The sequence below is a fragment of the Mus caroli genome, unplaced genomic scaffold, assembly GCF_978045245.1.
Source record: "Mus caroli unplaced genomic scaffold, Mus_caroli_1 scaffold_18, whole genome shotgun sequence".
NCBI classification, from domain to species: Eukaryota; Metazoa; Chordata; class Mammalia; order Rodentia; family Muridae; genus Mus; species Mus caroli.
In genome coordinates, this window is record NW_028227273.1 from 9,684,250 (window position 1) to 9,699,194 (window position 14,945).

Here is a 14,945-nt window from a genome sequence, read left to right on the forward strand (position 1 = left end):
AAAAATTACTTCCCCTTGCTTTTGTCTGAAGCTACTGGAATTTATAACTGTATGAGACGGCAAAGTAAACCTAATTTATGATTGATACCCAATGCAAAAAGAGATGCAATGAATTCTCAGAGAACAGTAGAAGAATTCAAGATATTCAAGAATTCAAGGTTTGTAACAGGCCTAGAGACCAGTGGTCAGGGGCTTTGGAAAAACACCTTTGGTCTGTAAAACGGATGCTCTGCCTGGAGATATTTTAACTGAAAATGTATAAGGCCTTCAAATGTGAAAATAAAATCATGCCCTAAGATAATACATGCATGCTACTAAAGTTCTTACTGCCATGAGAGCAGGTTGAGGCACTCGGGCCAGTATTAGCAGGGTGGATCCTCACTGGTAAAGCAATGCGGTTATTTTACATTGTTTTCTAAAAGCTGATTGCTGGTGAGCTTGAAACATAGTTCACAGAACTCATCCAAGTACCTGGATGCGTCAGACACTGAGACTCATCCAGATTTGATAGAGACGTTTCTTCAACAGATGTAGAAAGCATGCATTGCTCCTTTGCAGCAGCTCAGGCAAAGTGGAGAGATCATGTGAGCACTGAGGTACAGGACAGCACATAGATAGAGGGCTTAACAAACATCTGCTCTTCCTTTTCCAATCTATAAGCAAGATAAGAAACGGCAAGTGAAGACTGAGGAAGCTACGTGATGGATCATATATGAAATGTTTCTATACATATTCACATACATGCCAACATGCACACGCATATACTCACCGATACTTAGATTTTCATTTGTTGTTCTTCTGTCGCTCTGTATTAATTTGTAATTTTATTTTAAAATTATGGCCCACCAGCTTAACTCAATCAAGCAAGGTTTAAATAAAAAAAAAATGTTTTCTTTAAAATACTTGAATGTCATAAAATATTTGTAAAAATATTAGCTTATATTTGTTAAGTAGGATAATATAAATACTTGTTGATAGATCTCAATAATTTCAGATAACATGTAGAGAATACTTTACAAAGGACTGGATATTAACATTCCTGGCTGAAAAAGAGATTACTAAAACTTATTTACAAGTACTTTATTTCATTGACTTCAGTAAATAAAATGACTAATGAAAGTTTACTACTCTTAGGTTGATAAAAAAAATCTGAAAAATACACAAAATGGATGTATCTTAAAGGCTTTCAGAAATATAGGAAATAATGAGGTTGTAAACGCAAACTGGTAAAAGAAAGAACACAGTCTCTCCAAATAATGAGCATCATGCGTGTGAGCTTAGACGTGGGCCACTAAATTACATGCACTCTCTAAAAGAAACTGAAACCCCACAGCATATGAATGCTCTCTACTTTAACATCTCAGCTATTTTTTTTTTTAATTATTGCATTAGTTACACAAAATAAATGTTCTAAATTCAGTTTCTATTCATTTAGGGACCTATAATATATTTTCTATAAAAGTTAGACCTAAACTTACCTATTATATAGAACAATAAATCAAATTTAAAAAAGAATTTACAGGGCTAGAGAGAGAGCTCAGCGGTTAAGAGCACGGATTGCTCTTCCAGAGGTCCTGAGTTCAATGCCCAGCAACCACATGGTGGCTCACAACCATCTGTAACGGGATCCGATGCCCTCCTCTGATGTGTCTGAAGGCAGTGATGGTGTGCTCACACACATAAAGTAATTAAATAGTTAAATAAATCTTTTTTTAAAAAAATGGATTTATTGACATGAACTAAAAATTCAGACAAATAAACACAATCAGAATGGGCCTTCAGCCAAGTCCTCTTCAAAGTACCATGGTGAGATAAAGATACAAGCCTAGCTATAAATGATAAATGTAACCTTCTGAATACACACAGAAAATTAACCATCCAGAGTGGGCCCTGTTTTATTTTGAGGCACTGTTAATATAATGCTAGGCACAACTGTGACATTGACAGATAAACAAAGTTGTATGGCCAGTCTTCATTAAAGAACTTGGTCAGTGTCATCTATCCTGGGCACTCCAGACGGTCCACCCCAGGCTCACACCTTCCAGGCCAGAGCGTTGCTAGGCAGGTTTGCTCCATGTTTTATAATGAGGGAGTGAAATGACTGAGCTAGAACCATCTAGGGCTTTCCTGTATGGACAGTTTATATTTAGCATGTCCAGAACAGTCCAGGACCAATAGCAGCGTTGCGATGGCGGGAGATGGGCGGGTCAAAGGAGAACTGTGCCGCCTTTGTGTCACTTGACAATCTTCTTACTGAAAGGACAGCCTCTGAGAAAGAACCACAGGTTTTACATACGCTGCACAAACCCCCTGCAATCAGGGACATGAAATTTTAGTTTTGGAGAAAAATAAGAACTAAGCTAAATATGTGGTACATAGTTGAATGCTAAATTGCGAATTACAAATCAGTAGAAAGAGAAAACAGAAAGCACAGAAATGGGTAATAGGACTCAAGGCCTGCCTCCTCGCTATACACTTCACCACATTCGAATCTCCCCTTAAAGGAGCCAGAGAAGAGAACTTGTGGTCTTCATAACTATCTTGTTTTTCTTGGTTGTACGTAATAAGAATCCACCAACCCCCACTATGTTCTAAATAAAATATTCAAATAAAAGTAACACAGTCTAAGATTAAGTAAAATACTATTGCTCTTAATTCCGAGTTCCACCACACCTTTCAGTCAAAAATTAAGTCATGTGAACTGTCAGATATTCTGATGGCAATGAACCAACAGCCTGGCCTTCATCATCCGAGAAGAACAAAGGCTTCAGACACACCATGTGGTCACTGCCTACTGGGACACTCCAACTACTCCAGTATCCTCCAACAAGCTGACGAGTGAACATGCAGACTGTCTACAATATACAGAGCTTATCCACATTTTGAGACTCAGGCACTCGGACAGCATGATTTGAATCTTCATTCCTTCCCACCTCCCCAGGACTTGACTCAAATATTCAGATTAAAGGTTGAGAAACAAGAGTGGAGGGAAGAAAGCAAGGCACATATAACAGACAGCCAGTGCAGTCGACCATTAACTACTTTGTTCGCATCAAGAATTCATAACATGGTATAATATACCCAGGCCATACAAATGCCCACACAAAGGCTGCCCGAGACCACAACAACTGCTGAATAGTCTTTTAGTTGCTCTCTGTGTGGTGTTTATGTATGCGATTTTAAACTATCGCTATGGCCATAAACTTGAGGAGTACTTTGGAGGAGAGACTATGTCAGAGCATAAGGCACGATTGCTACTGTGTTATTATCACAAAAAAAGCAGCACTTCAAGAAAAAGAAAGGAAGAAAAGGTGGACATTTACTTTAAGACTATTAAAGCAAACGCACGGCCTGGTGTCTCCTTACTGCCCTCACTCCCCAAATCCCTGCTCCATTAGAACATCAGCTACCTCTCAGAAACCCCGGAGAGCCCATTTTCCAGTGACCTTTACTCAGAGTCCTCTGAGACAACCCACCAATCACGCTCTTTTCCCTTTGCCCATGTTATTTTCTGTCCCTCAAGTTAGCACTGCAGTTTTCAGTTCTCATCATGAACTTTAAAACCCACTTCTCACCATGGTGGGGAGACGAACCCTTGGAGAAATACAGGAGAAGGTCTCTACGTGCCTGGGTGGTCACTTGCCAAGCCTTTAAGCTATGGGTCTAACTCTGCCCATCAATAAGGTAAGTTTCTCCCCTGGGGTGAGATTGTTAATGCAGCTGATAAACTCTGTAAGGAATGGGAAAGGGGATGGAAGTTGCTAGAAGAGAGGGTGGCATTTGCTGAGAGAGTGGAACTCTGGGATCTTGGCTGTATATGATGAAAACCATCCCTCTCCAGACACTCGGCAGACACGGAACAGACAGGATACCGTTCAGTGCTGTCTCACTGACCAGAGCAATAAGGTTCTAAGAAGCTGTAAGCTTCGGTTAGTCGTTTTAGAACACTGTTTTCTATTTACTTATATATATATTTAATGATTTATTTATTTGTTTTACTTATATGAGTACACTGTAGCTGTCTTCAGACACACCAGAAGAGGGCATCAGATCCCACTACAGATAGTTGCAAGCCACCATGTGGTTGCTGGGAATTGAACTCAGGACGTCTGGAAGAGCAATCAGCGCTCTGAACCAGTGAGCCATCTCCACCTTCTGTTTTCAAAGACAAACCCTCTAACTCCATGTTTCAAATAAAAACAGGAAAAGAATGTTATAAAGAGATATCTAAATGCTTCTTCTAACTCCCTGGCATTTCAAATGGAAATGTAAAAAGTTCATTTAAAAAGTCACATCTTCTAAATGTCCCTTGCCTGCTGACCCCGGATACCAAATGTGAAGGGTTCTGTGTGGCTTGGGCCACGTTTACTCAACACTGAGCCAAAAGAAAACTCCTGTTCCCTGAGCTCTGGAGCCAAGCCTCTGCTGCCCACCAGCAGCTCTCTCTGCTGCAGCCTCCCATCTCCCAGCTGCTACCTATCCATACATCCTAAATTTGAGAAAACACCTAGAAAGTTTGCCTAAAACTAATCGCTGTGTTACTTTAACCCTTTGTACTCCCCACCCTAATGTAAGACTGTTGCTTTGATTTTTGAGTTCTTGAAAATATATTGGGAGATACTGACATCTGACACACCGTGAGCCTCTCAAAGACAATAGGGCATTATCTGTTTTTTGACTGGTAAAATGGGTTGCCTCCTTATCCTAAATAATTTGAGATTCTTATCAAAGCTTTCAAAGATAAGCACTTCACTTGGAAGTTAAAGAATACTTTTTAAAAATGAAAGCAATGTTCTTTTCTTCCTGGTTGTAAGCGAAATATATATATCATAAAAATTCAAACAATTCTGGAAAGCATAATGAAGAAAATGCAAATTACTCATAATCCCAACAAAGCACTGAGCACTGAAACTCAGCTCTGGGCATAATCACAGTTATTGGGATGCTCTGGGTGTATACAGTTTACAGAAAATGAGAAAACGAGCACATTTGGACCAGGGAGATGCCTCCCGAGCGTAAGCACATGAGTTTCATTACAGAACCCATGTTAAAATGCCAAGTGTAGTGGGACAAACGTGACCTTAGCACTGGAAAGGAGGGGACAGGAGGGCTGCTGTGCCCTAACCAGCCAGTCTCGCCTCATTGGTGAGCTCCAAGCCAATGAGAGACAGCTTCAAAAGAAGTGGGAGGTTTTTCTAATGACATCCAAAATTGTCCACCGTTCTTCTCTGCCTGTCTTTTCTCCCTGTCTGTTTCCCTGTCTCGCTCTCTCTGTCTCTGTCTCTGTCTCTGTCTCTCTCTCTCACACACACACACACACACACGCACAAGTAAATAAATTGACCACATTTATTATACTGCTTTTTTTTTAATCTACTTGTTTATGTATATGGGCATTTTGTCTGCATGTACATCCGCACACCAAAAGAGGGCATCAGATCCCATGGGACTATAGTTAAACACGGTTGTGAGCCGACACAGGTGCTGGGAATTGAACTCAGGACCTCTGGAAGAGCAGTCAGGGCTCTTAACTGCTGAGCCATCTCTTTAGTCCCTCTGCATTGACTTTTAACTCAATATGCTTCATAGACTGTGGATAATTATACAGTAGCCCACTGTATGGCGGATCCGTAATTAACAAGTCCCCTAAATTAAATGTCTGCATTCACTGCGCTACAATATATTCCTTTACTATTAGCTTAATATAATAGTTGCACTATTTTTCAGAAAGGGAATAGTCAGAAACTAGATACTTAAAACTGTTAAGGAAACTGCCTGACTGCCTCTGTGAGAGTGAACTGTTGCTTGCTGGCTTGTAACTGGCCTTTCCGCTGCTGATCTGAAAGCTCTCTCCAAAGACTACACTTCTGTCAGCATACACTTCTCAAATACCAACTGCCAGTGTGTCGCTTACACTCCAGCTTCTTTTTTTGTTTGTTTGTTTGTTTTTTGTTTTTGTTTTTTTTGAGACAGGGTTTCTCTGCATAGCCCTGGCTGTCCTGGAGCTCACTCTGTAGACCAGGCTGGCCTCGAACTCAGAAATCCGCCTGCCTCTGCCTCCCAAGCGCTGGGATCGAAGGCGTGCACCACTACTGCCCGGCTTACACTCCAGCTTCTTGACGCTGCCTTTTAAACAAAGTGTCCTAAACTGCCAGTCAACCTATTTATAATCTTGAAATCCCAGGGATTTAGATTACATTGAGAAGAGCATCCCTGTCTCAACACAACAAAAGTATTCATCTGGAGTGTATAGGAATGTCAGTTTCCAATTAAGCATTTTATCCAACTTAAATGTATGTTGCTATGAAATACAGGCTTTCTTATTTTTTAACTCCTAAGTGTTCTCAAAAGAAACATCAATCCTTTCCCATCGCTAATAATCACGTGAGTCCCAGATGCTGCAGTCTGTGAGAACTGTCTCGTCTACACTAGCACACTTGCTCACTGTGTTAGCACACGAGGGCCACACTCTTGGTGACAGATTAGTCAACAGTGCACTGCACATAGCAAGCGATGGGAAATCTTTAGACAGGAAACGCCCTTCCTTCTTTCTGTGATTTTCTAATAACGAGAAAACTAAAGAAGTTCAAGAATGAGAGTCAGGCAGTGGTGACACACGTCTTCAATCCCAGCACTCAAGAGGCAGAGGCAGGAGGATTTCTGAGTTCAAGGCCAGCCTGGTCTGCAGAGTGAGCTCCAGGACAATGAGAGATAACATAGAAAAACCTTGTCTCAAAATATGAAAAAAATTAAAAATAAAAAACTCAAAGGTTGGAGAATAAAGCAGACAACACCACCACCACTAGTGGAACGTGCAGGATTTACAGGCACACAGCCTTACATCTGACATGTTCATCACAGCACAAAGTAGCTGGTGTTTCTGAAGAGGGAGCACTTGTTCAAAGACTCCCTGGAGATTAACAACAAATAGCCGGCAGAGCTAAGTCGGTCTCACAAGCACTTCCTATGGCGACACCGACTTTAAAATACAACAGTGAATGACCCATCAAAGTCCAAGTTTTCTCACTTCTAAATTAAACTACTAAAATATATGTGCCTATTTGCATAGAAATACAAGTATGGGTGGCTATGGGTCACAAGACATACGTGTAAACAGATCTATGATGGCTATGTAACTCCTGCAGGGATTATATCTATGCTTACATATTGTTCATATGGAGAGTGATCACGGTAGCTATGCCCTCGGTTTTGAATGGATGAGGTTATTAGACACAAAGAAGGCAGGAGAGAATAAAATAGAAGGCACAGCCAGCAGACCTTCAGTTCGGGCCCTATCACCCAGCAGAAACTGAATGGGAAAGACACAGGGAAGGGGCCAGCTAGAGCTCCTGATCCAGCTTTTTACTTTCCATTGATGTGCTGACCTTGTGGCTTCCGGTTTCCACCGTAGGCAGCTTATCTGCCGGGATAAACAGCAACCTCTGTTGGAAACAGCTCACCTTCTAACTCCTCTCGAGGGCTCAGTGTTTACTCTTGAGCTGTCTTGCTTTTCTCTTCCCTCACGGCCATGGAGTTAGGGATCCAGCCCACCCTGAACGAGGGGCTGAGCTCTGAAGCGGAGGACCAGCCCCACCCATGACAATTTACCAATACAATACATTTCACACACACGCTTTGTAATGTGTTACAGGCATGCAATGCACGTGTATGTTACATATGCAATATAGGTCTCTATAGGTCTCCTGTATATAAGTACCCATAACTATATAAAACATAACTATTTGAATGAGAAAACATTTTTAAGTCAACTTGACATTCTGAAGTGTTGGGATTCTGCACATAGTATACACTCTACATGACAAAATAATGACATCATGGAAAATCTAAAAATATAGGCTATATTTCCATAATTTTCCCTTCAGCTTCTCTAAGGTAGGTGGAAATAAATATATAAAAATCTTAAAAAGCAGCTTTCCTCTAGTAACACTTGATTGCTAGTCTAAAAGATACCAGTCTAAGGCACACCCTAAAGCAGATCCTACAGTAGAGAGAATCAGGGAAAGACTAGAGCTGGATTCATTAAAAGCTCAGCTGTGACCAACCATTCCCGGAGGGGAAGATCACCGCTGTCACAGGTCAAGGATGGGAGAAGAGGTTCAAACACGTGTAGGAGGCTGTGAGACATGTGCCAATCATGGGGTCCTATCAGAGCCCAGACACAAGAGGTGAAAACTTGGAAGAAATAGCAAGAGGGGTTTTACTAATATAGTCTCCAAGATGAAGCTACAGCATTAGCGAAAAGTTCTGGTTGACACTAAAATATTGCAACGATATATAACAACTACTGGCTTATATACATTACAAATAACAGGCATTATTAACATACATATTTTATGTGTCTACATTAATAGAATTGTTTCTGAATTTTCATTATTTCTATATTCCTAGTTAGTGCTGTACTATTATTAACTATAATAATATTACTATATTAATATTATTAATATAATACAATAATATGATAATATAATCAATATTACTATTATTATTTTATATATTACCTATGTGGTATATATGTTCTGTGTATATGCAATAAATTATATGAGAAATACTGACTTATCTGTTCAGGCTATGAAAACATAGTACACTTTAAAAAAATGTAAGGGAAACTATTCTATTTCCAAATACACAGGGGATATTGTAAATACCAAATAGCTGTAATAGACGCTATGATATCCAAATTTGTTATCAGCTAAGGTGGGAAGAATCACATCTTCATTAACCATTTTGGGCGGAACATGGTGGTGCCGGCCTTAGATCCCAGAAGGGAGGAGGCAGGAGGAGGAAGGCTTGAGAAGCAAGGCCAGCATGTTCTACCTGGTGATTTCCAGGACAGCCAGAGCTACTCAGAAACACCCTGTCTCCAAAATAAAAAGATCATCTCAGTAGAAGAAAGAGACGACTTTAGGGAAACAGCACGGTGGGCTTCTCTGAGCGGAAGTCAAGGGGCCTAGCAGGAAAGGGGAGTCTGCCCCCAGGAAGAACAGAAGCAGGAATCCATGCGGCACTGTCAGACAGGGGCTCCGGGGCTCCCCTCCCCAGGGATGGGCAGAAGTGACCCTCACTGGAGATGAAGGCTGCTGACTTACACTTTTTCCTAGCTCACACAATGGCATCTCTTTCTAGGCGCCATGGGGCAGGAGCACACACATTCCCTCTGCAGAGCAGCTTGGGCATCTTAGGAAGGCTGTTCTCGAGAAGTGAGAACAGAACAGGTAAGCCTATTCATAGGACGCTTGACTTTAAGAGTCTGCTTTCCACAAAGCACAGTGTTGGGTCCTAAAGCAGTAAATAAGTCCGTGTGCCGGAGTGATTAACTCTCCGTGACACGTTTGATTCTTTCTGCAACTAACCTTGGTACCTGTGACATGTCAGCAAGCAAGCCCTTCCATAGCCAGCCCATGAAATCTAGCTTAATTTCTTCTTATATCATTGATAAGAAGTCAAATAGTAAAATACATCTCAAGATTTATAAACCATTTTAAGGTTTACAAACAAAATACAAATAACAAAAGCAAGTATAAAAATATTTTCCAATATAAGAGGAAATAAATAATTAGATATTTCAATTATTCCCCCAAATTAGGAAGACTTTTCCACATAGTTTTGGAATTTCTGGAACTCTCGCCAAGAGTAACTGAGCATAACCATGACTTGGTTTTCCATTTGGGATGGATGGCTCCACTGCATCAGGAGTGCACTCACTGGGCCTAACGGCAGAATCTGATGACTCTAAAATGTTTGAATTGTTGTTTCTGTTATTAAATAATAGTAACCTGAAGAACCTAAGCACTGGGCTCATCATTTCTACCATCAGGAGCTTCGTTCCTCACTGTAAATGTCCTTTGCACACTATCACACCAGATCTATAGGAACTGACATTCCAGAGCACCACTTCAAGCCCCATCAGGGTCAGAAGATCAGAACCTAAGGCTAGAGATAGAAAAACTTACATTTCAGCATTTCAAACAAAAACAAAATAAATTCAAAGATAAGAAAAGCTTTTTATCTTTAATGATTGGCAAATGTATTGAATATATTAGAAATAAATCGATGGAAGCATATAAACAAGTCTTTAAATGTTTATACAGTAATTCTTGGCTTTACACTGTGCTCTGAAACAGAATTATGCTTGTGGCGCCCTCTGCTGGGCTTGCCACTCACAAACTCAGCCTAGCAACACTAATAAAATCCAATCAAACTTATGTATCAAATGAAAAATTACTTTTTTGTCTATGTGCATTTTATGGTTATATAAAAACTTAACTAGTATTCACTTTAATGAGACTTTCTATATTTATCTATTAAGTGGAATTTCAATAGCTGTTCCTCATAAACGAAAGAGTAAATGTAGTCACGTATTTAAGAGTAAATCTAGTCACATAAATCGCATACATATATATGACGTGGAAGCAGAAAGATCTGGGGACAAAAGAGACAAACAGCAGAGAAGAGGAGCGGGAGAAAGATGGGAGGGAGGATGAAGGACCAGGCACTCCACATATAATATTTGCACCACAAAGTAGAATGTTGCATATGGAGCAGGAGATGACTCCGGGGAGGAAGCGCTGGCCACACAATCACCTGGGCTCACATGCCAGACTATGTAAAGGGCAGGAAGGTGTGGTGCCCATGTCTAACTCTCCCTAGAGCAGTGGGCAGCCAGCCTGGCTGCACGGCCAAGCTCAAGAGACCTTGCCTCTGTGAGTAGGTAGAGAACAGAGGAAGGCTGCTGACCTCAGCCTCAGGCCTCCACACACATGCATATACACATACAGCCACCCACATGAGCACACATACACAGCACCCATACCACCCTGACCCTCACATGCCAAAAGGTTATATACAGAAAAGTCTTAAGACACCTTGTTTTTGTTACTACATCTGTCACTTGACAATATTTTCAGGTTCTTAAGACTATTATGATAAAACATTTTAATAAACTATTTTGTTATTTTTTTCCTAATTTTTCTGGCTTTTTAGTTCAATCAAAATCATTCATTTTGGGCTGGAGAGATGGCTCAGTGGTTAAGAGCACCGATTGCTCTTCTGGAGGTCCTGAGTTCAAGTCCCAGTAACCACATAGTGGCTCACAACTATCTGTAACAAGATCTGACTCCCTCTTCTGGAGTGTCTGAAGACAGCTACAGTGTACTTATATATATTAAATAAATAAAAATCTTTTAAAAAAAATCATTCATTTTAAAACATCAAAGTAATTTTTGGTATCTCCTTTTAACTTAAGTTTGTTTTACACTAAGCCTCAACAACATAATTGTGCATACCTATAAGCCCTTTTAAACAAGCTTGAAAAGCACCAAGCACCAGGAGCAACAGAGTAGCTTCCACTTCCTGAGCATCAGGTGCGAGGACTAGAGTTCGATGGCGTCCATGAATTATATGTAGTCTTTAAGAATGAATGGAAGTCAAGTTCACAGAGACGACATAAATCACCTAAGGTGCAGACATAGCTTGTTCTGAAGTTCCCCACCAAACAACACAGAGCAGGAAGGGTGTCCTCAACACAGGAGGGGAGGGGGGGCGGCGTCCTCAACATAGGACAGAGGGGTAAGGGCTTCCTCAACACGTGATTGTTTCACTTGTCAGTGCGACAGCTAAGGGGTGTGGGTGGTGAAGAGGATGTTAGAGAAGGACAAGCCGGTGATTTACGTGTGAAGTTATACCTTGGACCATTACGAGACTTTTCATTGTATTCCGTGCTGCCAGCTAGTGGCCCTACTTCACAGTGAGTCAAGAAAATAATACTTAAAAAACAAAAAAACAAAGAAAACAATACTTGGTTTATATTACTGAATGTAAACGTCTACATTTCACATTCCAGGATCATGTTCTAAACATGTGTGCGCACGCACAAGGCTGACTTAGTGATATTTCACATTACTGCAGTGTTCTCAGCCACCATAGCATCCCTTGGCCAGTCCTTGCCTTGCTCCCAACAAAACTACAATATACACCTAAGTCAGAATTCACTAAAGGCCAGCATGAGTAAGCTGAAAGGTAACCTACTACTGTCCATGCAAAAGAAACCTATGCCATTCTAAATATTTTACAGTAACAGAACATTTACCGATCCCTTCGTGACAAAATATAACTTTTCTATGCAAGCCAGAACTAATGAAAATATGGACACAGAACAAAATTAATGTCTATGATAATACATTACCCAAGTAAAACCCACCCATTTGGTAAAAGAGTACTATCAGCAAAGTTTATCATTTAAGAATAGACAGACAATAAAGCCAGGCAGTGGTGGCGCTCGCCTTTAACCCCAGCACTTGGGAGGCAGAGACAGAGGCAGAGAAAATCATTCATTTTAAAACATCAAAGTAATTTTTGGTGTCTTCTTTTAACTTAAGTTTGTTTTACAATAAGCCTAAACAACATAAATTGTGCATACTTATAAGCCCTTTTAAACAAGTTTGAAAAGCACCAAGCACCAGGAGCAAGGCGGATTTCTGAGTTCAAAGCCAGCTTTGTGTACAGAGTGAGTTCCAGGACAGCCAAGGCTACACAGAGAAACCCTGTCTCGAAAAAAAATAAAAACAAACAAAAAACAAAATAATAATAATAATAAAAGAATAGACAATAAGTAATTATGATGTTTCCTTTTAGAAAAAATTTAGTTATTTTTAAATTTGAAACAGTCATATTTTACTAATGATTCACTGTTTTGATAAGTATTCTGTGCAACAACTTAGAAGACACACAGTTCTTATCATGAGATGGTTTTTTTTTTAGGTTTTTCTTGAATTTTTAATTTCTTAGATTAATATTTAAATCAAATCATAATACACCCGTATTAAAAATTACTCTAATAGTCATTTAAAAACACCAGAGAATAAACTGGTAAGTAAAAAAAATTAAGTTACATAATAATAGGTATAGTGTTACCCAGTGTTTAAAAAGTCAAGCTTATAAACATCTATACTTCTATTTATGAGATGTTATTTAACTGTGATGTGAACATGTTCTTAGCTGATGTCTTTCATCACATGGCATTATTTTAGAATTGCTTAAGTCAAGTTCTCAGCAGAGAAATAAATCACCAATTAATCAGTGGCTTAGACAGAGATATAATATCGCCTCTATCATGTCATTGAAAACCTGCATTTTAAGTATAGTGACATCATAAAGAATGTGTTGTGGATTTAATCAGCACCAAAACAGAAGAACACAGCAGGCAAAGCAAGCAGAGCAACTGAACTTCCCGGGAAAGTTGCGAGGGAAACAGGAACCAGAAGGAATGCCAGGCACCGGGGAGTCCAGACTTCCTTCTGATCTATACTCTGTCTCAAACACACACATCGCCATAAAGTTTTGGTAAAACCTGCCATACCCCATTTAGTATGCATCTCCTACGGGGTACATTCTACAGCGTAAAGTACCAGGAATTTCTAATATGCATGTGTATATGTATGCATGCATACATATATATAAAAGATATGCATCTATGTGCATGCATACACATATGAGTATAAACACATGGTTAGTATAATAAATACTAGGGCAGAACTAAAATCTGGTTTTAAAGCCCTGGGTATATTTCACAGTGAGCATGTAACTTACAAACATTTCCGGTGTTGTCAAAGCTGGTAAGCACGTCTTCGACATTCAAGGGCCCACTATTGCGCCTGCAAAGGAATAAAAGTTTATTTAACGTGTCTAAAATAACAGCACTTCTAATTCTTCTTTAAATCTGAGAGTATATTGTGATACAGTCAATACTAATGAACCCTACCGTATTACAGCTTTAAAACAATGTCTGCCCACTGGAGGGAGAAGGGAGACAAACCCTCAGATCGTGCTCTTCAGAGCATTTCATGTTACAGCATTTCCTGATTACAATCAACATCTACAAGTGCTATCATTTGTACCATCGCTGCTTAACGGAAAATAATCTACAGTTACACACAAATTCTTAAAGGTGAAACTTTTATTCAAGGCACTGAATATGACCTATTGATTCTCTCTTGAGACAAATGAGCTACAACACACAAGGTGATTCTTTTTTCTTCTTCTCGCAGAGCGTGTTGGGCGAATGGGAGTGGGGGGTAGAGGACAGAGGGGGAGGGCGGTTTTGATGGTGCTTAACAGAATGTGGAAAATGTTGAAAGAGGACCATGTCTGGCTGTACGTCTGACACAGACAATAAAAACTGCACAAGCCAGAGTTCAAAACTTCAGTGAGTTGCAGAACAAACATTTATGCATTTGACAAGAAACAGAATGGAAAGATATAACAAAGGTTTAAAAAGGGAAAAGCAACAAGGAACAAAGCAGATCCTTACATGTGACAAAGTGCACTTCACTTGGCTCCATGGTCTATTTCTTAGTCAGACAGAACAAAAAGTCAAGTCCTATGGTGTTGAGTGGGGTCAGAGAGTTGAACTTTGTAAGGTCCATCTGGCCCTTCGGTCCTCTACAGGCAGCATCCTGGATGTGCTGGGAATGGTATATGGTTACTTCAAACTCAAGGAAAAAATACCTGGAAAGGCTGCTATGTGACTACACTGCTTTCAGGGTTGAATTTAGTCACAAGACTAACCATTCCTCACAATGTCTTAGGAGTTATAAACAGTGTTAGGTAACAGCATAATACATGGGCCACCCCTTGACCACAAGGATGATGCACCTGCCCTGTGACAGCAGGCAAATGATAGCATCCAAATACTGGACGCTCCGAAACAGCTGCAGACTGAGCTGTCTTGTGGGGATGAACTTCAGGGGTGTGGGCTGCACTCCTCTGCTTGGTCCTCGTGGGGCCAGCACTAACTTCCTGTCCATGTTCAGCTGTAAGGCCAGTGGGCTGCACTCTTCTGCTTGGCCCTCGTGTGGCCAGCACTAACTTCCTGTCCATGTTCAGCTGTAAGGCCAGGGAAGTGAACAGTCTTTAGGTTTCTTCTTAAA

General features: G+C 40.3%; 1 protein-coding gene across 6 annotated transcripts in view; it reads right to left on the minus strand.

Annotated features, from left to right (window-relative positions):
* The window catches only part of Camkmt (calmodulin-lysine N-methyltransferase), a 372,590-nt gene that overhangs the window by 333,637 nt on the left and 24,008 nt on the right, over positions 1-14,945 (minus strand). For all 6 annotated transcript variants that reach the window (XM_085832973.1, XM_085832975.1, XM_085832976.1 and 3 more), the window contains exon 3: positions 13,606-13,670. In XM_085832973.1, the coding sequence (XP_085689099.1) occupies positions 13,606-13,670 (65 nt within the window). The remainder of the gene's footprint in view (positions 1-13,605; positions 13,671-14,945) is intronic.